Source organism: Crocodylus siamensis, chromosome 15 (assembly GCF_052110815.1).
Source record: "Crocodylus siamensis isolate JL-2025a chromosome 15, ASM5211081v1, whole genome shotgun sequence".
In the NCBI taxonomy this organism is placed as follows: domain Eukaryota; kingdom Metazoa; phylum Chordata; order Crocodylia; family Crocodylidae; genus Crocodylus; species Crocodylus siamensis.
Window position 1 is genome coordinate 22,009,753 of NC_143409.1, and position 23,618 is coordinate 22,033,370.

The window sequence follows — 23,618 nt, forward strand, 5'->3', positions numbered from 1 at the left end:
TAATTGCTGAAGCCAAAAGCAGGATATTCAGAGAACATGAAGATGGATCAGAAAACCCAAGGAGTTTATTAGTCCATGAAATGGTTTACTGCTAACTTAATAGAAAGTCCTCTCAAATTATTATCCTGCAGATTTTAATTTAGTATCCATAGTTAAAGAAGAGAAATCTGGAAAATGAAACTTTTATTCTCAAACTGCTGAAAGTCAAATTAAAAATACTTTCTGGCCCTTCCAATGAGTGCCTTGTATTTAACTTTCCTCTCCATCCTGTTCTTCTTTCTCTATATATTAGCGTCTATCTCCATTTTTTCCTTTTAGCATTACACGTCAACAAGGCACTCTTTCCTCCTTACAACTGTGATATACATATTTGGATTGCATTTTATGTCAAAACTGTATTTGAACGATAACATCTTTTTCTAATACAAACTAACAACATAAATAATACAGTACTTATTCTAAGGTCAAACATCCTGCTGAAAAAGAGAAAGAATGGAACAGGAGATAAAAATTGTTAGGTTTCAGGCAGCATGAAGCTGCCACTTCCTTGTCTTTTTCAACTTGATATTTTTCCTTAGCATTTTGACTGAAGATATTGAAAAGCTGAAGTATTGTCCTTGTTGTTGGCAGACCATTAGAAAATTATAAGCACAATAATGATTTTGTAATAGCCATCCATACATACAAGATACCCATGTGATGATTATGCACATCTTTATGTTCTTGGCTAACCACCATTATTTCCCAGTGAATGTATATTGAATTGCTCCACAGATACTGAGAAATAATGTATATTCTGTAGCTGAAATGCCAAGAACAAAATGAGAATATGCAGTCATTTTAATAATATGAACATTTCTAGTTATTCACTCCATTGGTGGTGACAGGGTGTTTTTTTGGGGTGGGGAGGGGAGTTAGTATAATTTATGTTATACTGATATCTTACATAATTGGAATATCTCTCTTAAGCACCTTCACCTTAGAGGAAGAATTTTGATTGTAGTATTACATCTAATAGAAATCCATGTGTAGCTCAATTGTAGTTTAGCTCAAACAACTGAGAGAGGATTTTCAAAATGCGATATTTTAAAAATAAAATAAATACCTTGTTTAATGATTGCTTTTCACATGCAGTGCGGAACTACTTACGTGACTGCATTTCTGCCTATTGTGCCTGCTTCCACATGAGTCAGTCCTCCTTAATATTTTCGGTTTGACTTTGAGAGAAAAATGTCATTCTATACAGTCCTTTGAATAAAACCTAATGGTCACTGGTTTTCTTTTAGGTGTATACACTTCATTCATTAGCAGCTTCACTTTCTGCCTCTATTTATCAAGCACTGTGCGACAGTCATAGTTACAGGTAAAAACAGAACTTCCAAGTTTGAAATATATTGTTTTTGGGGGTTATATTTAAAACTAAGCTTTCAAAATGTAAATGATTTGGGCATATATTTAAAGAAAGTAGATTAAGCATGTGTAGACTCTTACATATTGTTACTTCCATATGTAAGTTGAAGGTGTAGTACTTTATGTGCCTATGTATAGGTAATACAGTTAATGTTCTAAAAAGAAACTAGAGTTGTGAATAAAGCTACTGTTACTGACAGCTTATGAAGGTGTACAGACAGTTTATGAATCTTTGCTTCTAAGTTCACCTTTTAAAGGTGGCTGGACACTAAGAACCAAAGAGTCAACCCTGATATTGGTTTTACGGCACATTATAACCTCCCTGTTTTCTGAATTCTTCCCACACATGAAAGTTGAAAACGACCCTCTCCTCCCTTTTGATAGACCTTGATCAAGCTTTTTTTTTCTGCAAAATGTTTGTCTGCTATCTCTGGAAATTTCTCCCCCCTTCATTTTCCAGCTGTTTTTACTATGCTAAGCTAGCTTTTACTTCTCAGACCTGAAGAAAAATCTCTTACATTCGAAAGCTTATAATCCCAATTATGCATTTGTTCAAATAAAAAATATTACCCCTAAGAAATCCTTTCCTTAAAATGCAAGATAAAAATGAAAAAGAAACTTACCATAATAAGTAGGTACTTTATTACAAGAATATTTGAAAATCGTTTTTAATGAGAAAAAATGGATTTCTTTTTAGCAGTCAAACAGAGACCAATCAGTTTACGGGAATGGTTTATCAAGGGCTGCTTTTGAGTGATCGACGCAGGCTGAGGACAGAAAGCATTGAAGAGCATGCAACTCCAAATTCATCTCCTGCTCAGTGGCCTGGTGAGAAAAGCTAAAGGTTATTTTACACATCATTCCACTCCATTTTTCAAATTTCATCATTACTACGTGCCTTATTTACCCAATTCCAGGATTACTTTAAATTTAAGACCCTTAATAATTAAATTCTATACATAGAAAATGTTATATACATATTCTTGATAATTTTCTGTTGGATAGAATCTAATTATTGGAGGGCCGTCTCAAATTCATTCCCTGCCCCCCTCCCCCTCCCACCTTCACTGCAGCAGGAAAAGCAGTGGCAGGGGGCAAAGCAGCAGCAAGGAGGTAGGCAATTTTGAGGGAGTCAAGTCACCTGACCCCTTCCTCTTGCCCCCCTGCACCTTGCTACCTGGTACCCATCCACACCTCCAGCCCCCATGGTGATTGCATTCCCCTCTGCACCCCGACTGCCTGCTGCCCTGTTGACTCTCTCCCCCTCCTCCCTGTGCCTGTGCCCCTTGGCACGTGCCTCCCCACTTGCACCCTCTTGCTTTCCTCCTCCCCACCTACGGCATACTTATCTCCCCCTCCCAATGCCTTTTACCCTCAGTTGTGGCTTCAGCCCTGCTCCAGCCTGAAAATATCGAGCACATGGTAGCTCCAGCCTCAACCCAGCAAGGCACCAGTGGTTGCAGCAGCAGCTTCAACTCAGCCCCACCTGAGTCAAAGTCAAAGCTACTGCCACCACCATTGCATCCACCTGTCTGAGCAGAGGCTGGTGCCACCACCTGTTCCATGCCCCTAGCCAAAGCAAGGCCAGAGCCACAACTGAGGGTAAACAGGGGCAGGGAAGACAGTAGGGTGAGGGAGGCAAGAGGTACAGAGGCAGTGGGGTGCAGACAGGGGGTAGGGACTTGGGCTCCAACTCCCACTGTGGGCCTGGGTCTGGCCTGGACCTAGAGGAAGAGCCACAGCTGCCACTTGCCCCACCACCTTGTACTCAAATCCAAGACAAGCTCCCCCCCAGTATTGTATGGGGAGAATAAACCTCATCTTGGATCCAAGTAAATATGGTAATCTGTTTGTCGCGGGGCACTCCCGCGCCCCGCTCCTAAGGAGATGCCCCAGGAAGGGGAGAGGTGTAACAGGGCACCAGGGTGCCTGCTACTAGCAGGAGGAATAGGGCTGCTGAAGCACCCTGGAGCAACACAGATGGGGGTTGCTAGGGCAACCAGGCAGGTCATGTGGCCAGGAGGGGGCAGGGCCAGGCCCTTATAAACAGCTAGGCCCAAGCCTAGCTAGCAGTACCCTTCTGGATGCCACAGGAGAAGGAGCTCTGTGGCTGAGCTGAGTGGCCAGAGTCGGGGGTTGCAGCCTTACCTCACTGACCGGCTGCAATGATGCTAGGGACGAGGACACCCTGATAAGAGGTAGGGCTGGAAGCCCGAGAGGGGCTGAGAGTTGCATTACGAGCGGGTAGGCTCTTTGTTGGTTTTGTTACAGCCGTTCGGGCTTGGCTTGAGTTATAGTTAACCGGAGGACCGGGTGAGGCTGTAGGGGAGCGAGGAGGCCTCAGCGGGGCTCCCCAGCAGTTTGGGGGCTCCGGGTGCCCAGTAGGGGCACAGTGCCAGGGGGGCACAACTGTTTGTGCCAGAGTGGCACGGAGCACGGGGTTGGACCCCGGCCCGTGAGGACGGCACTTTGCCCAGTGGGGCAAAAGACCCCGGAAAGGGTCAAGGGGGCCAGGCACGGCTAAGGCCACCTGAGCCCCAAGCCCAGAGAGGGCGCAGCACCGAGAGCGCGGTACAGGCCCAGAGAGGGCGAGGCCCGGAGAGGGCGCAGAGCAGAAACGACCCAACGAAAGGGTCAAGGGGGCCAGGCACAGCTACGGCCACCTGAGCCCCGAGCGCGGAGAGCGCGGTACAGGCCCCAGAGAGGGCGAGGCCCCAAGAGAGGGCGCGGCGCTGAGAGAGCGCGATATACAGGCCCCAGAGAGGGCGAGGCCCCAAGAGAGGGCGCGGCGCTGAGAGAGCACGGTATACAGGCCCCAGAGAGGGCGAGGCCCAAGAGAGGGCGCAGCGCCGAGAGCGCGGTACAGGCCCAGAGAGGGCGAGGCCCGGAGAGGGCGCAGAGCAGAAACGACCCAGGAAAGGGTCAAGGGGGGGCCAGGCACGGCTACGGCCACCTGAGCCCCAAACACGGGAAATCCGCAAGCGCGGAGGACGCGGCAGAGACCCCGAGTGGGGCCGCGAGCGCAGAGGGCGCGGCGGAGCCCCCGAGAGGGGTGAGAGGAGCTAGGGAGACCCAACGGCATCAGTAATAGGCCGGTGGGTGAGAGCCCGGCCCAGGGGCGCCAGGTGGGTGACGATCCCAGGGTGCCAGAGGGAGAGCACCCAAGGGGCAGGGGACCAGACAACGTCCCCCGGGACAGCTGCGAGGCTTGGGGCGTGCTAAAGGGGAGGTTTTGGAGGCACGCATTTGCCCATAAGGCTGGGGCGAGTGTACCCCCACTTTGGAACGGAGGTGATACCATCAAGGTGCTGTTAGGTGTAAGTAGGCAGCCTCCCATTCTGAACCTCAACAGCAAAGACATGGCGGGCGAGTAGAGGGTGTCAGACCACCCTAATTGGCACGGCAAGGGGGCGCTCGCGAGCTCATGGCCGCTCGCGGGTCCATCCGTGACACTGTTCTTATTTCACATTTATTATTCTCCTGTGACTCAACTTGCAGTGACGTGGTGCATTCTATTTAGTACACTAGGCCTAGTGTTCCAGCCAGAGAATCTCAATAGCATATGGTAGTCAGTCAAAGAATTAAATACTGGGAGAAATGCTTTCCTTATAACAGAAATTATTTGGCATATAGGCCCTAAACACTTAAGTACATTTTGGTTCACGTTTTGAAACAAAAAGATGTTTCATGCACCTTAGATGTCAACTTTGAGGGGCTGGTCAAGATCCTGAACATAAATGTTGCAACCTTAGGGGTTATTGCCTGAAAATTACTTTTCCCTCAAATGTCATGTAATTCTACCATGGCCTTCTTCAGCTCCATGTGTATATTTTATAAAAGTTGCATAGGCATTTCCATTCAGCCAATTTTAATTTATGTACTAACATTAATATAACCTTTTCATACAACTCTAGAACTACTCATCCAATTCATGAGTTAAGAGGGCAAAGTAGGGGTGCACCAATAAAGATTTTCTTGGCCAATACCAAGAGCTGATTATTAACCAGCCATATTGGCCGATACTGATCCTATAACCAATTTGGTTGCATATGACACCGGAGACTGCTGGAGCTCACCAAAAAAAAGAAAGGTTTATTTTAAAGTAGGTCAGTACTTTAAAATGTACTGACATAAATAAACCTTTTTTCTTTTCTTTTCTTTTCGGCATCCTCCAGCTATCAGTGCCCTGGCACTTAAAAATGGCGATGTGGGTGCTTAAACTAAAGTTTGTTGAATGAGCTTTAGACCAAGTGCTGCTGCCACCATTTTTAAGCTGGGGGACACTTTTAAGTGGGCAAAGCCGAGCAGGCTGAGGCAGATGCAGAATTCCCTCTGTGGGCTCAGGGCTCTCTCTCTGCTCTACTGCCTTTGCCCTGGGAGCCCCATGCCAGCTGCGCTTCTCCTGCCTGTCTGGCAGCGAGAGGCACAACTCACCATCCCCATTGCTGCCAGGTGGGCAGGGGATGTGCAGCTGATGCGGGGCTCCCAAGGGAAAGGCAGCAGAGCAGAGAGCCCTGACTCCACAGTGAGCAGCCTGCATCTGCCCCATGCACAAATCTAAGGGAGCACATGCCCCCCTCCATGTATCTACCAGGGGGTGCATGCAGTGGCAGGGAGCTGCCCCTCACCCCTGGACAAGCCCATGGCTCCATCCTACTCCCCACCCTGGCCCCAGTTCCCATGCTCAGCCCTGGCTGAGCAGCGCCCCAGCTCCTGCCCCACTGACTCCTTCACTGTAGGGGCCTTGATGTGCCCCCCCACAGCCTTTCTCCTCCATAGACTTACCTGCAGGGAGCTGCTCTGTACACTGCTTAGCCGTTTTCTTGGCCATGTGAATGCATGTGGCCATGGACACGCACACAGCACCCCCTGTGTCTTGCTCCTGGCAGCCCCAAGCAGGATCTCTTGCAGGCTAGAATACTGCCCACCTGCATGGGGAAACCCACCATTTCCTGAGAGAACCCAAGCAGCCGGGGGCCCTAGCCAGATGGCATAATTAATTATATTTATCAGAGAACATTATGAGCCACAGTGGCCAAAAAAAGTCGATAGCTGATAATATAAATCACCCGTTTATCAGTGGTGATCTGATATGCAACCGATATATCAGTGCACCTCTAAAGTAAAAAAGGTAATTTTCTGGACAAGTCTGAACTGCCTTTACAGGATGAAAGACACAGGGCCAAAAGTAGCAGGTAGAGGGACAGCAGTTTCAAAAGGGAAACTATAAGGAAACACATTTTAAAATGTGTTAAGAATGGTATGATAATACTGTGATCCAAACTATGTCCAAGTGGCTAGATAATGATTTTCTTAGTATGAAACACATATAAGAAAAATACTGACTTTCATTTCCCTTACTTCTGTAACCTTATTTAAACTGGAACTTTTCTCTTCTTCTTTGCAGGTGTGAGCTCACTTATAAATCTCTTAAGCTCAGCCCAGGATGAGGACCAACCAAAGTTAAACATCTTACTTTGTGAAGCTGTTGTAGCTGTCTATTTAAGTCTCCTAATACATGCCCTTGCTACTAATTCTTGCAATGAACTATTTCGACTAGCAGCCCATCCCCTAAACAGTCGAATGTGGGCTGCTGTCTTTGGAGGAGGAGTGAAACTTGTTGTGAAACCTCGACGACAATCAGAAAATATTCCAGGTATGTTGTTTGGGTTCCTTAAACTTTATAAGGATTATGTGCATTTTTGTAATTTTAGAAAAAGATAAATGTTCAAATTCTCTTTTTATTTTATTTTTTTAAGAGTCCAAGTACATTGTTTAAAAATAAATTTTAAATTCGGGTTATATCCTAGCATGTATCCTATCATCAATAACTCCCTATAGAGTAAGGGACTTTGTAGCACTTCTGCCATGCTGAAGGAGTAAACCAGATTACCAGAATTTTTGACATGTGGACTGGCAAGAATCACACTTCTTCTCAAGTGTATTTAAAATTAGAAGAGAGAAAAAGAAAAATACAATTAGTTCTTGAAGTCGAGATTTGACTCCATACTGTCCCTTACAAATTGTGAGTACTATTGCAATATAGATAATACACTTCTTGACTTAATAGAGGGCTTTTATACACATATCTTTTCATCCTGCGACGCACTAGAGATACGCTGCTTCAGAGCAGACTCAACTGCAGTTGTATAAGCAGCAAAATGTGTGTCAGCATGCAGAAAATGGCAGTGGTGTGCTTTTCAACTAAAGCACATCTGATTTGTTTTAGTTCAAAAGTGCACCACCACCAAGTTCTCAGCGCTAACATGCATTTCACCACTTACACAACTGTATGTGCCACAGCACCAGGCACTTTTCAAAGCACCCACTGCTGTGGCATGTGCATGTGTACAAATGCCCAAAATGTCTTTTACCTAATTTCATAGACATTCGGGCTGGAAGGGACTCTGAAGGATCAAGTCCAGCCCCCTGGCCCAGGGGCAGGAAGTCAGCTGGGATTATAGGATCCCAGCAAGATAAACATCCAAATGTGTTTTGAAGGCATTCTGAGTGGGTGCTTGAACCACCTCCAGCAGCAGTCTATTCCAAACCTTGGGGGCTCGGACAGCAAAGAAGTTCTTTATGTCCAGCCTGAATCGGTCGTGGCGGAGTTTGTGACCATTCGATCTTGTCATCTTTTGGGGTGCTCTGGTAAACAGACATTCCCCCAGATCCTGATGAGCAACCCTAATAAACTTACAGGTGGCTACCAGATCACCCCTGAGCCTGCGCTTTTCCAGGCTGAAGAGTCCCATGGCTCTCAGCCTTGCATCATACGGTCTGTTTTCCTGACCTCTGATCACACGCATGGCTCTCCTCTGGACTCTCTCAAGCTTCTCCACATCCTTTTTTAATTGTGTGGCCCAAAACTGGACGCAGTACTCCAGCTGCGGCCTCACCAAGGCCGAGTACAACAAGAGAATGACGTCCCGGGATTTGCTTGAGAAGCATCTATGGATGCAAGCCAGTGCTTTGCTCTCTTTACTAGTCACAGCATCACATTGAAGGCGTACGTTCATCTTGTGGTCAAGACCCCCAAGTCCCTTTCATCTGTAGTGCTAACCAGCGTAGCACTGCCGAGCCTATAAGCATGCTGCAGGTTTTTCCTCCCAAGGTGGAGAACCTTGCATTTTTCAATGTTTCATAGTTTCTAGAGTCAGAAAGGAACTGAGCAGATCATCGAGTCCGACCCCCTGCCATGGCAGGAAAGAGGTGTATATCTAGCCTCCTCTTAAAGACCCCCAGGGTAGGAGCCAGTACCACCTCTCTTGGAAGTTGGTTCCAGGTCTTAGCCACCCTGACAGTGAAATAGCGCCTCCTGATGTCTAATCTGAATTTACCCTCTGGCAGCTTGTGACCGTTATTTCTAGTCACTCCTTGTAGTGCTTGGGGGAACAGGCACTCCCCCAATGCCTGCTGGTCCCCTCTGACCAGTTTGTAACAGGCCACTAGATCCCTCCTCTGAACCCTCTCCATGTTGTCCACATCCCTTTGAAGTGTGGCGCCCAGAACTGGGCGCAGTACTCCAGCTGTGGCCTGACCAGTGCCGCATAAAGGGGGAGGATCACCTCCTTGGACCTGCTTGAGATGCAACTGTGGATGCATGACAAGGTGCAGTTGGCCTTCCTGACTGCCTCTCCACACTCCTGGCCCATGTTCATCTTAGCATCAGTGATGACTCCAAGATCCTTTTCTGCCTCTGTACTGATAAGGAGGGAGTTCCCCAGCTTGTTCTTCCTCCCCAGGTGCACCATCTTGCACTTGTCAGTCTTGAATCCCATCCTATTCTCATCTGCCCACCCCTGTAACCTGTCTAGGTCTGATTGCAGCCTATTCCTCCCTTCCATCGTGCCCACATCCCCCCACATGTTAGTGTCATCAGCAAATTTGAACAGGGTGCTATTTATCCCCTCGTCCAAGTCACTGATGAAGAGGTTGAACAGTGTGGGCCTGAGGACCGAGCCCTGCGGAACCCACTGCCCACATCTCTCCAGGTCAAAAATGACCCATCCACCACCACTCTGGGTGCAGCCCTCCAGCCAGTTGGTGACCCATTTGACTGTGTGGGTGTCAACACCACATTCCCCCAGTTTTTTAATGAGAATGGGGTGAGAGACAGTGATGAAGGCCTTCCAAAAGTCCAAGACGACTATGTCCACTGCTACCCCTGCATCTAAGGATTTGGTGACCTGGTTGTAGAAGACCACCAGGTTGGTCTGACAGGACCTGCCACTAATGAACCCGTGTTGGTTGCCCCTAAGCATAATCTCCCCTGCTGGCTCCTCGTGGACATGTGCCAGAATAATACTCTCAAAAAGCTTACTCACAATCAAGGTAAGATTAACTGGCCTATAGTTTCCTGGGTCCTCCTTCCTCCTCTGTTTGAAGATGGGAACCACACTGGCCCTCTTCCAGTCCTCTGGCACCACACCAGAGCACCACGAGTGCTCGTAAAGCCGCGCTAGGGGTCCTGCAATGGCCTTAGCCAATTCCCTCAGTACTCGAGGGTGGAGATTGTCCAGAACAACTGATTTGAATACATCCAGTCCCTCCAGAAGTTCCCTAACTAGTTCCTCACTAACCCTTGGCCTAGGTGTGCCTCCCCTGGGGTATAAGGGGGGCCCAGAGGGGGGTGGCTGTTCCGGTCGCTGCTCAGGAAAATGGAGGCAAAGAAATCGTTAAATATGTTAGCTTTCTCATCTGGTGTGATGACCAGATTTCCTAATGTGTCCTACAGGGGCCCCACGTTACCCGGAACCTTCTTTTTGCCCCCTCTGTATTTAAAAAAGGACTTCTTGTTGTCTTTGATCTGGGAAGATAGTCCTAGTTCCATCTCCGCCTTGGCCTTCCTGACTGCCCCCCTGCATCCCTGAGCAACTACAGTGATGGCCCCTCCCTTCCTGTGGCAGGAGTCCTACTTTCAGAGCCCCTCTGGATGTGTGGCTCCTCCCTCCTGCAATGGGCCAGCCACCTGCTTACTCACCTGCCACGCTGCCCCCTAGCTCAGAGGCTCCTTGCTGCCCCCTTACTCGGGGCTCCTCGCTGCCCCTGCTCTTCGCTGGCCCCCTAACTCCGGGGCTTCTCGCTGCCCCCCTAGCTCCGGGCTGGGCCAATGCGCCCCCAAACAAAGCTGCGCCCCCTCCGGCACCAGGAGACCCCACGCTATTGTGGAGCTCCTATGAGGCCTCCTCCAACCCCTTATAGCCTCACCCGGTCCTCCGGTGAAACAAAGCCCCCGGTCTACAACATAAAAGCTAGACCATTCTGGTCAAAATACGAATCTCTCCCTGCGAGAGAGAGAGAGAGAGAGAGAGCGAGAGTGCATCAACCCCCAGCAGGACCAGGGGATGTTCTGACCATCAGGGTTCTCCCCTTTGTTCTGGCTGAGTTCTTCCTCCCTCGGCTGCTGGAGGGGAACTGCACTCGGGCTTAAGAAGGGCTAAGCTCCGCCCCTTCCTGGCTCTAGTTTTCCCTGGTTGCTAGGGCAACCAGCACCTGCGCAGTCCTGGTGGCTGGCAGCTGCGCTTCCCCCTTCCCGCCACTAGGGGTCTCTCCTGAACTGTTTCTGCTCTCAGTCACAGGGCACCTGAGAGCTCTGCAACACTTCCATTGGGTGTGCGCCTCCCTTTTAGCTAGGAGACCTTCCCAGATGCTTTTGGTGAGCCATGGGGGCTTTTGCGCCCTCCTGCTCCCTCTTGATCCGTGTTGGGATTACCTCCCTTTGGGCTTGGAGGATCGTCTCCTTAACAAGTGACCACTCTTCTTGGACACCTGGCTCCCCTCCCCTTCAGGACCTCAGTGCTTCCCCGACTATTCTCCTTAGCTCATTGAAGTCCGCCCTCCTGAAATTTAGGGCTGCTGCCTTGTTGTAGGCCTTTGCCACCTTGCACTGGATGGTGAATTCTAGCAGGCAATGATCACTGTTGTCCAGGCGGTCGAGCACCTGCAGCCCCCTCACCAGGTCATCACCCATGGCCAGCACCAGGTCCAACAAGGCGTCTCCCCTGGTGGGGCTGTGCACCTCCTGGGTTAGAGGGAGGTCCTGCATTCTAGCTAGGAGCCTAAGTGAGCGGTCAGACCTGGCTGACTAATCTTCCCAGCAGATGTCTAGAAAGTTCAGGTCACCCATGATGACCACATCCTTTGACCTAACTACCTCCATGAGCTGACTTAAGAATTCCTGGTCTAGCTCTTCCCCTTAGTTGGGTGGTCTGTAGTAGACCCCACCATTAAATCTCTTTCCCCTCGACTGCCCTGTATTCTAGCCCAGAGCACTTCAGAGTGCCCCTCCTTTGATTCTTTGCTAATTGACAAGGATGTGTATTCCTCCTTAATGTACACATTAAATACCATCAGGTTCTCATCCGCCCATTTCATGAGCCTGTCAAAATCTGCCTGGATCACATTCCTGTCCTCAGGCATGGATGCTTTATCCCAGAGTTTGGTGTCATTGGCGAACTTGGCCAGCCCACTTCTGACACCAACATCTAGATCATTAATGAGGATGTTAAAAAGTAAAGGCCCTAGGACAGAGCGTTGAGGGACGCCACTGGTCACCATGCACCACGATGATTGACTTCTGTCAGCCACTACCCTCTGGGTCCTATCGCGGAGCCAATTCCCCAGCTAGTGGATCGTGGTGAGGTTGAGGCTGCAGTTAGCCAGTTTTGCCAAGAGGTGATCATGGGATACCACATTAAAGGCTTTTTTAAAATCAAGATATATGACATCAATCTCTTCCCCCTTGTCTGGGTGATAGGTCACCTGGTCATAAAAGGAAATGAGATTGGTCAAGCAAGACCTACCCACAACAAACCTGTGCTGGGTATCCCTCAGGATATTGCCGTCAGCTAGTCTGTTAAGGATGGCCTCTTTGATAATCTTTTCCAAGACCTTCCCCAGGATAGAGGTCAGGCTGATGGGCCTGTAGTTTGCCAGATCTACTTTCCTCCCTTTCTTGAAGATAGGCAAGACATTGGCCTGTTTCCAAACTTTGGGCACTTCACCAGAGCACCAAGAGCTCTCAAAGATCCGAGCCAGGGGCTGAGCTATGATGCTTGTCAGCTCCTTGAGTACCCTTGGGTGTAAACCATCCAGGCCAGCCGACTTGAAGGTATCAGCCTGTCAAGGTGTTGCTTCACGAGGTCAGCTTCAATGGAGGGTAAGGAATCTCCCTCACTTGGGCCTCCCTGACCCACAGTGGGCAGGGGTGTCCCATGGGACTGGTGAAAAACTGACACAAAGTACCCATTTAGTTAGTTGGCTTTTTCCTGGGCGTCAGTTGCCACATCTGGTTTAGCAGGGGTCCAATGTTGCCCTTGCTTTTCCTCTGGCTCCCCACATATCTGAAAAAGGACCAGACCGGAGCAGAGTATTCCTCCTTGGAGGTGGTTCCAGTCCTCCATCCTTTGCAGGTCTTCCTTTTAAAACGCAGGAGGTCCACTAGTTCCCTGGAGTGCTAAGGAGGCTGCTGTGCCCTTTTGCTGCCTTTCCTTTGAGATGCGATAGACTTTGCTTGCGCATCCGGGATTGCTCCCTTAAGGAGCAGCCACTCATCCTGAACTCCCCTCCCCTAATACTGAAGAACAAATCCCTAATTCAGCAAAACCAGTTCTAGTGTATTTTTGGGCATGTGGGGTCCTTCTATTTGACTAACTTTTACACTGTTTTAGTCCCTCAAAATCAGTTGTTGAGCTGTTCCTACAGTAAAGTCTAAACTTTTTCTAGTAATTGTTTTTTTTATCTGCATGAAAATGGCAAATTTATTGAGACAGGTTTTTGAAGCCCTAAAACTTAAATTGGCTAGATTTCCAAGATTCCTAATACAGCCATTCTAGAAAAATATGGGTTTTGCACTAGCAGAATAATATTTAGCTAATCATCATCTGCTGTGCATCACTGCTGGTCCATTGTATATTTTTAGAGATTACCAGCTGCATTTTGCAGCTGAACTTTAGAATGTTTTATGGTGTAAAAGTAAAGTTTTCTTAGTAAATTATGAAAACCAACAAAATTACTGTTCATCTCCTGAGAACTGATGCAAATATTTTACTACTAGTAGACTACTTGATTTGGAGCTAGCTATTGGACTCTAATCTTGATCTCTTTTAATGATCAGGAAAGCTACTTTGGCCATTGTTTAAATATTTAAGTCTCATCATCATGTAAGATGTGTGCATTTTTCCTTCAACATCATTCCCTCCTAACATTAACAGACCATAAATAACAAGTTTTGTAATGTATCTAATTCAGGTAAAACAGAGTCCTTAGACAGCAAGGCAGAAAGTAAAATACAGTTAACAAGTCGTCAGTCATCACACGAGGGTACTTTGTCAGGTAGCAAGGAAATTGCTGCTGCCTCTGACACAGAAAATTTCTCCCAGGAATGTGGTGAGCTACTTGTGTGCTGATTGCTGTGTCTATTTTCCATCAGTGATCCTCCAGAATCAGTGGCATGTGGCATGAACTTCTTTGTTTTATGAATAAGACCCATTTTAAGCAGTATTATCCTCTCTTATATAAACAAATTTTGCACTTAAATTTACAAAATATGGAAAAAGTAAAACTGTGATAAATAATTTGTATTCAGATGCTTTGAGGGAAAAGGTTGTATTCATATTTCTTACTATCTACCAGTTTCTGAAGCATGCTAATTATTCACTTCATGTTTTTTAAATTAATACTAGATATTAAACATAGTCTGCTTCATAGGACAGGGAAGTACTGAAGTTTTCTTGCCTTCTGTACATGCTACTAAGTAGAGGAAAAATGTACAGTTTTGAAAAATATATGGCTCCACCCACCAGAAAACAAGACACTAGAAGAACTGTCAGTTACTTGCATCTAAGCTCTAATTCAGACAGGAAACCTGTACAGAAGAAAGGTGGGGAGGGAGGATGAGAGAATGAAAATATGATTACATTTAAAAAATATAAAGATCACAAAGGTTACAAAACAAGCTCCCAAAAGTTAGGAAATCTGAAATTCAGGTCACCTGTAGAACAGTGATTCTCAATCAGTGTAACATGGCACCCTGGGGTGCCTTGAGCTTCTTTCAGGGGTGTTGTGCCTCCAGGTAGCATACAGTGTCTGCACTATTAGATGTGCAAACTTGATTCACAAGATAAACCCAGAGATTTTCAATTTTTTGAATAAAAATCCATACTTGTGGTATTTCTGAGTTCTTGGCAACAGAGTGAAAACTAAGAGACCTGCATTTTCCAAGGGGCGCTGTGATGACTAGAAAAGAAGTTGGTAGAGAATAGCAAAGTAACACAGTTCCACAATGGGCTCAATCAGGGCCCCAGTCAAGATCCAGGCATCTTTTTGCCAGCTGTTGTGCAAACACACAGAAAAACAGTCTCATTCCTGCCCTGAGACTACTCAACAGAGCACCAATTGTGATGGTGATCTTGAGTAATGCAGATGTGTATTAAAGATGCAGTTAGTTGGATTAAAACCTGTCTGGCCAAGGGTCACAAATAATTGTTGGCCTTGAAATTTCTTTTATGCAAAGCTTAAACAGGCAATATGCTTTTTCACATTTGTAGTATAAACAAATTAAAATCAAGCTGCACAGTTAAATATAATCAGTTTCTAAACCAAATGGTGCAAAAGTGTGCCATTGCTCATGGTTGTCAAGTAAACGTTCTGAACTGCAAGATTAAAGTAAACATAATATCCAAAAAGATCATTCTCACAATAACTTTGATTTTGGCAAGTTGCTGAATATCACTAACATAAGTGAATAATCATGAAGGGCATTTATACACATGCTCCAAGAATTGTGGAGGGCACTTTAATTAGAGCAGCTCCAAGAGCCTCTCTGATTAAAGCACCCGGAGTGTATCAGCATCCCTGCACTGAAAAATGGTGGTGGGGGCGCTTTAACTAAAGCTTACTGAATGAGTTTTAAACTGCCCTGGTGCCATTTTTCAGCACGGGGACACTGATGCACATGATGCTTAAGTCTGCTGAAGCGAGGTAATTACCACACTCCAGCAGACTCAATTAATCAAATCGAGTCTGCTCTGATTCACTGTAATTACAGTGTATTGGAGCAGACTCACTGCACATGTATAGATGCCTAAATCGTTTCATTTGAGAGAGGATCTGTTTTCTTGAAACCTACTAGTTGCTGCGTTTTTAGATGTTTCAAGGAACAGTAATGAAGATGTGTAAAATTTGCAGTGTAGATGAATGTTAGTTGTGCTTTAAAAGAAACCTTTATTTTTGAACCACTGGCTTCTTTAAAGTAAATGTATTCTTCATTGATGCCTGTCTGATATTACTTAAAAAGCCAAAATCCATTTTCATTTTGCATATGAGAAGACAAATGCCAGGTTAAAGACATTTTTAAATAAACACAGGCCAGCTTAACAGTAACTATATTTTCTTAAACACATTTTTGTATAATTTTATGACTGTATACAAATTATTGAAATTATACACATTTTTTTCTGTTTTTTAAAAAATTATTTTCCATAGAATTCCAGGTATCCTTAAAGAAAATAAAACTTTTCAGCTAAGGAATTACTAATTAAAATCCTGAATTCTTGGAATCCTGCTCCAGATAATAAAAATATTTTTTTTTCTGCATATGTCTATGGGCTTATTGTCACTTATTACAGAATTGCATTTACTAAGGATAAGGATTAGTATATGAAATGTAGTTTAACTTTGAATTTAAGTGTATCACATTTTTACCCCCAATTTTTAACCAGAATTTGTGGTTTTGCTTAAAAAATGTATATTAATAATTTCATTTATTAATAATCCTTTTATTTAAATTCTGGAATTCTTCAGTTTCTGAAGTTAAAGTACTAAATTTATCTCCCTACATTTTTTCAATGTAGCACCTCCAGTTCCTTCGGAAGAAATGGACAAGCATCGTCGTCGATTTAATATGAGGATGCTAGTGCCAGGAAGACCGGTAAAAGATAGCATTGTACCTCCGCCTGTGCCAGTAGAAAGACCGTCTTACAAAGAAAAATTCATTCCTCCAGAACTTAGTATGTGGGACTATTTTATGGCAAAGGTAAAGTGTTTTGTATGTTAAACATGATGCTATCAAAAGAATCGCTTATTTTAGCAATATAAATACATATTTGATGTAGAAAGTCTTCCTTTTTTCCCATCTTTTTTAAGTTTTAAAGAAGAAAAATAACATTTGAAGAAGTTTTCTTTCATTAAAGTTTCTTACAGTGTCCTTTAATGAATATATATGTAGGTTGCTGTCTTGACAGAAAGCTGAAAAGGCTACAAATGCACCATATAACTTCCAAAACATCTATCTTCATTCCTATCCTATCCTATTCCTATCTCACTTAAAAATAGTGGAGATGCCATTTTATTTTCTTTCTAATGCTTTTTTTTCTGTGGAACTGTTTTATCAGATTAACATATCAAGCTGCTTAACCACTAAGGGCAGGTGTGCCTGGTAAAATGTAGGGCTTGCACAGGTACCTGACCTACTTCAAGGACTGAAAGAAGTACAGTTTTCATGGCACTTCATCTGGGCGAATTAACTCTCTTGAGATGAATCTCTTTGGAAATGCCCCTGGTACTGCTACACAGCACCACGTTGTGCTTTCTAGACATACCACTATGTATACATACCCTGAGTAGTAAAAGCAGGTTGATATACATCTCTGTCAGTATCTAAATTGTAAGGCAGATATTAAAAATACTGACAGCTATTGACAGCTATTTTTATAACAGATTTTTATCTTAATTTGCAGCCATTTCTTCCTTTATCAGACAGTGGTTTTATATATGATTCAGATGAAAGCATTCATAGTGAGGAAGAAGATGAAGATGCTTTCCTTTCTGATGCACAGATCCAGGAACACAAAGATGCAGATGCTTATAGGTTAGTTGAAATGACACTCTAGTTAACAAAAAATCCATGTTACAGGTTTATTGTCTCTTTAAAAGAAGATATTTTCTGAAATTACAAACTATTTAAATCCAATACCTATATGGAAACAATATTAAAAGGGGGCAGTTGTAAAGGCCGTAGATCAGCATTTGGCCTGAAGAATTTTAACTACTGGATTAGAAGTTGCATTAACTTATACCTTAGTATTGACATTTCAGGTAATGGAGTTGTGTCTTTTTTTCCATGCATTTTCACTTGTGACCTTGATCTGGCATGGAGACACAATAATTATGGGTTCCCCTGATGCTAATGAAACTATACTGAAACTATAATGCTAGAGTCCTATGGAATTAGAGTCCTACTGGAAATATGATTTATATTTAATGTATTGAATTAATTTATGTATGGGATTAAGTAGGAAATTTAAAAAGGAAAAAGTCGCTAGAAAAAATGATACAAGAGCATAGGTTGAAAGCATTATGAAAATTAAAGAAAATAAAAAGGCTTTCTTTCTAAATTGTGTAGATCTGTCTTTTTAAATCTAATAAGCTGTATGCATAGTTACTGTGTTCTATTATATAGAGACATTTATATCGAGTCTTATTTTGTGAACACCATATCTACTACATGGCTTCTTTAAATTTATGGAAAGCTTTGTAAGTTGTATTGTAATTGGTAGTTTGGGAGTTCCCATTTAATTCCTGACCTTGCAGAAGTCCCATTCTTAAACACAGTGATAACTTTCTAGGTTTTCTCTTCTAGAGAGGCAGAGTACCATGATCTGGGGTTTGGAAAAGAAAGATCCTCTGGCTGCCAGTAAGGAACTCCCAAAGAGAGAGACTTAAAAAAAAAATATTTTTAGAGATTTTACTCTCCATCGTTGTAATTTTCAAACCCCTTTAAGCACTCTTCATTGTGTTTGTAAATTCTTGCCTTATCTATATATGTGGTTTGGTGGCACAAGCTATGATTGAATTACCATTGAAACCGTTCTTTTCATGCAGCTGGGCTCTCTTACATTTGGCAATGGTAAAACTAGCTCTGCACAACATTAAGTCCTTTTTTCCCGTTGTTGGTTTGGAATTCTCTGGTGAGTTAAATTTTGCCTTACATTTTATATTTCTCTATACTTTCTGTTAACAAAGATCATTGTCCTACACAATGTATAAATTTGTCCTTACGCATAAGTTTTAATTTTGCAGAGTTGGTAACAAGTAAAAGTGTACATTTCATTTCAGGATTTTTTAATGCATCTACTTAGTGAAAGATTGCATTTCTCTTTATGTTCTGCTAAAATACATAAAACACACATACTTACGTTTGTTTAATTGTCAGCAATAGCATTCTAATTTTTTTTTGTATCTGAACAAATTCTGCTGTGGGTTGCTAAATACAAGGAAGAAAATAATTCTTTTTAATATTATCTTTGTACTTCTCCATAACCTTCACTTACTTGCGTTGATATTAAAGATGTTTTACACTGCTTTTCAGATCTGCCTGTAACATCGCCATTGGGTATTGCTGTAATTAAAAATTTGGAAAACTGGGAACAGTTGCTTCAGGAGAGAATGGACCAGTTTGAAGGCCCACCACCAAACTACATCAATACCTATCCTACTGACCTTGCTGTAGGAGCTGGACCAGCTATACTGCGCAACAAAGCAATGCTTGAGCCTGAAAACACACCTTTCAAGTAAGAGCTACTGGGAAGACTTATTTTGCAGCCTTTAGTATAACATTAGTGAAGAAACAGTTGTGGTTGTGCAAGACATTTTTAATTCTATTAAAGGAAGTTGTCAACATGGCTAAGCCAAACAATCTTAAACTGCAAAAGTCTTCCAATTGCACCTTCATTCATTCAGCACTATATCAGGCTTATTTTTAAGGATGATGTAAGCTTAATTTTTACAGATGTTATCTTTAAAAGGACAAAGACAACTTTAATTTATTAGTGTCGGACACTAATAAGTTAGGGAAGGGAAAGAAGAAGAAAAAGAAAAAACTGAAAGGTCAGAACAAAAATTATAATGCCAATGAATTACAACACAGAGAAGAGTTAGAATTGAGGTCCACTGGAACTATATTAAGTTCCTGTAATGCCTTGATCTTTCAAGCTCCTACTTCAGCGGAAGACCTTGACAGATCTGGGCCAAAATTAACTTAAAAATAGTTTGAGAATGTTATGGAGCCTGCATGAGATCTATACTGTCATACTGCTTGGGATTTGTATGGCTGATGCTGCCATAAGACTTTGGTTCAGTGTCCTTTCTAATGCTATAAACATGCGTTCCCTTTTGTATAGCATCTGTTTAAAATCTGTAGCATTCACTTCATTGGGAGTCACGTGATCTAATTATAATCCTGAAAAGGTATTTTGCGTTTTGGGAGAAAAGCATAAAACTATTCTATGGGATTATTTGTGCGATTCTGATGCTATATCTAGGCCTGTGCAAAGCAGCTAGTATTCACTTAGGCCAATTCGGGGGACAGTGATTTGAATCACTGTCCCAAATCAATTCGGCAGAATCTGATTTGGAGAGTCAACCGGCGCCAAATCAGCCAAATCTCTGAATCAAACAGGCCCCATCCCCCACCCGCTGCCTCGCCCAGCCTCAGTGTCCCAGCTCTTTTTTTTATTTTTTTTTTTTCTTTTTTCATTTTTTTTCTTAGAGTCAGGGGGGTGCTCAAGGGGGCTGGGTCCTCAGGCAGAGGATGGGGCCTGGCGGGGGTCTCCTCATGGCCCCCTCCCCCTCCGTCTCCTACGTACTGGCATGGAGTCCAGGTCCAGCTCTCTGCAGCAGCAAGTGGGGGCTGCCCGAATCTCCAAATCAAGCTCTCCGAATCTTTTCCGACTTGATTCGTAGGGCTTCAAATCGATTTGGACCTTTTTTATTGGTCTCCCAATTCAATTTGGATTCAGAGATTCAGCCGCCGAATCAGCACCCAAAGCTTTGCACAGCTCTAGCTATTAGCTGAGCACACAGGGGGGCCTGCAGTTTTGTGGGATGCTCCATCTGCCCCACCATCTCAGTATTCATGAGCCGCCTGGTAGCTTGAGGTATGTAGAAAAAAAACATATATAGCTGTGCCAATGTCCGAATCATTGAATCTCTCCGAATCGATTCAGAGGCTTCCAGTTCAATTCAGAGATTAAAGGGTCTCCTGATTCAATTCGGATTTGGAGATTAGGCTGACGAATCTCTGCCAAATTGAATCAGCAACTGAAGCTTTGCACAGCACTACTGTCTATATGACATATAACTGCAATATGAGATTGACTCTTAGAACTCAAAACTTCGGTAAATGTGAATCAGGCAAATCAAATTATCGCCTCAGTCCTTTAGAATTCACTAATGCTGTCATATAATTTTAAAAAAATTAAAAAACAGATTTTTCTTGGATTGTATACGAAGCCTACAGATCATGACTTTGTTTCAGTTTGAATTGTGTTTTAAATTAATTTGGATTCTCGTTTTAATTTTCTTTTACCTAAGTTTTCTATGTGAAAATGCTGGGTTTTTTTCTTTCAGATCAAAAGATTATTCAGCACTTCCAGTGAAGAGATTATGGCATTTTCTTGTGAAACAAGAGCTTCTTCAAGACACCTTCATTAGATATATATTCACTAAGAAAAGAAAGCAAAGTGAGGTAAAAAAGGAAATAATAATAGAATTTTGAAGTTTTTAAAAACCAACTTTTCTTGATCTTTTCAAAATCTCTTCTTTTTATTTCTCTTTTTTCATTTTGGTTGGCATTTCAACTTTCACTTCAGCAGTGTTTTAAATCTGAATGATAGCATGCTATTTATTGAAGTATAACTCAAACTGAAATAAAGGTTTGTAGACAAGGCATAACTCAGCTTACAAATAATCGATATATTTAAACACATTTTAACTTCCTAAATGAATAATATATAGGTTAACAGGAAACGCTCTCTGTGGTTTCGTATAACACATACATTTAAATCAGAAACTGCTTTATTTAAATGTGTGCATATGTATATATGCATGTGTAATATATACATATACCATATAATAATATATAATATGGGTTTTATGAGCTGTACAATAGTTGCAACTGAAATGAGTTGTAATTAAACTCTTGTTATATAACTAAAAATCAAAACAAGTGCACAATTTATCTTAAAGTCCTGTAAGTATGGAGTTTGTGTGTGTATTGCTCCTCTGTTTATTTGCTTATACCATACATTCTGTGTTCATCTAGGAGGCATTACATTTTAAGTGAGTTCGTTTAGATTCCTGTCGTAGTTTCTGTGCCTTTTTATAAGAAGTTACAAATACATTTGTCATCACTTACTGACAGGGTGGCCTTTTTAAATCTAGTGTGGAATGTTTCATTCTTTTTTTTTATATTTGTTTGTGCATGTGTGTTGTGTTGGTGACTGTGTGGTGTTATGTAGTCTGTAGAAGATCGTGCGGAGCAGGTCAAACAAAACTGCGTAGCAGAAGATGACAAAAGCAAGGTAGTATCCCTTCTCCCAAACCTTTAGCACATTCTTAAAAGTTCTGTGGGACTGGCTTTTCTTTCTCTAATATGACTAACAGAAGTTCAATGTTCTGTGTAGTCTCTGTGCAGCAGGCTTAACCAGGGCGTTAATTTTGGATGTTCCATAATTGGGATGTGAGCAAACACCTTGTAAATTCTGTTACACGTGCATTTATGCTTTGATTTTCAAACACACAAACCTTCTGGCTTTTAAAACAAAGAAGATAAGATGTCTAAAGTTTAGCTTCCTAACCAGTACTGAGGCCACTGAACTTTTTTGCATGACTGAAAGACTTTGCAGTCCATACATAACACTACGTAAGCAATTTACCTATCAATTAAAACTCACTGATGAATATTTTGTAGGTTGAAGCAGATCTCGGCTACCCAGGGGGGAAAGCAAAAATCATTCACAAAGAGTCTGATATGATAATGGCATTTGCTGTAAATAAGGTAAAAGCCATAAACATTATTACTAATAGATATAATACATTGTTGTTTACTCTAAAATTTAAACTACAATGAATGGTCTATTTGTACTGCATAGGCAAACAACAATGAAATTGTTTTAGCGTCCACACATGATGTGCAAGAGCTTGATATTTCAGCTCTGTTGGCTGCTCAGTCATTTATATGGATTGGGGAGGAATACGACAGAGAATCCAAGAGGTGAGGTTTTTTTTTCTTTGCAATTATATTAATGTTTCACTTTGAAATTACACACTGGTACCTGTAGTCCAGAGGGTTCATGTTCTTTTTATTATTGCTGCTATATATTCTCCATCCATGAATCTCACAGTACTTGACAAAAGTGTAGGAGTGTTTAGTATGTGCCCTATTACAGCCACATTCTCCTGCCAAAACACAACTGAACTAAGTTACTATAAATTTAACTTGGTAAGAAACAGGTACGGCCATTCATTTTTGCCTGTTCCTGTAACAAAGTGCAGAAATGATTAATTGACACTCTTCCAGCTGCCACTTTAACTCCCAGAATTTTAGCAAAGCATTAAGCAGGTACTATTGTAAACAGCACAATATTTCAGTTAAAAAGAATAACACTGCTATCTTTTTACAGTTCGGATGACATTGACTTCCGTGGGTCTACCACAACACTCACTCAGTCTACTGCACCATCTTTTGGAGTGAGTCAGATTCAGTCATCTTCCTCTATGCCCTGGTTAGGCAGTGGACAAACAAGCACTGGAGCTGGTGTAGTATGTATTTCATTTTTTATGATATTGTTAATATTTAATACCAAGACTAACCAATATTAGAAGAATCCATTCAGTGTCTTTCATGAGAGGGCCATAAATACTGTGAGCTGGGAAAAGATGCTCAACCAATTTAAATATTTCCCTTACAGTACTAATTTTGGACAGGCACAAAAAAACCTTATTTTTTTTACTGAACATTGAATAAGAAAAAATATAGAATCCTTTCCAACCCCCTAGTGAAAAAGAATCTGTTAAATTATTTTTAGAATAATTACCTGAATCTGCCATATTCCTAAATTTAAAATTTTGAAGTCTAAAATAATATTAGAAGTATGTTGTTTTTCTCTGGGAACTTTTGCTTTCTGTTCCTTAATGAGACCTCTGATTTGTTGGGTGTTTTTTTCCCTTTTTAAGGAAAATAACATTTCAACTTTTGTTTTCAGGTACTAGATTAGAAGCATGTTCTTCAATACTCTTTTAAGTCCCATTGACTTCACTGGGACATTAGTACATGCTTTAATGCTGTCCTGAAAAAAGGAGTCCTTTTCTAAACTGAGGTGCTTAGTTACTGTGTTGCACCTGAAACTAATTAGGAAAGAACATGA

At 42.8% G+C, this 23,618-nt stretch overlaps 1 protein-coding gene across 4 annotated transcripts in view; it reads left to right on the top strand.

Moving 5' to 3' along the window:
* The window catches only part of DMXL2 (Dmx like 2), a 103,596-nt gene that overhangs the window by 67,073 nt on the left and 12,905 nt on the right, over positions 1-23,618 (top strand). Inside the window, exons 26-37 of one of the 4 annotated variants that reach the window (XM_090029867.1) lie at positions 1,287-1,363; positions 2,108-2,238; positions 6,818-7,066; positions 16,266-16,447; positions 17,151-17,281; positions 18,295-18,380; positions 18,782-18,983; positions 20,821-20,938; positions 21,711-21,773; positions 22,163-22,249; positions 22,344-22,465; positions 22,875-23,013. In XM_090029867.1, the coding sequence (XP_089885993.1) occupies positions 1,287-1,363; positions 2,108-2,238; positions 6,818-7,066; positions 16,266-16,447; positions 17,151-17,281; positions 18,295-18,380; positions 18,782-18,983; positions 20,821-20,938; positions 21,711-21,773; positions 22,163-22,249; positions 22,344-22,465; positions 22,875-23,013 (1,587 nt within the window). The remainder of the gene's footprint in view (positions 1-1,286; positions 1,364-2,107; positions 2,239-6,817; positions 7,067-16,265; positions 16,448-17,150; positions 17,282-18,294; positions 18,381-18,781; positions 18,984-20,820; positions 20,939-21,710; positions 21,774-22,162; positions 22,250-22,343; positions 22,466-22,874; positions 23,014-23,618) is intronic. The other 3 variants (XM_090029869.1, XM_090029870.1, XM_090029871.1) reach the window with 3 other exon arrangements.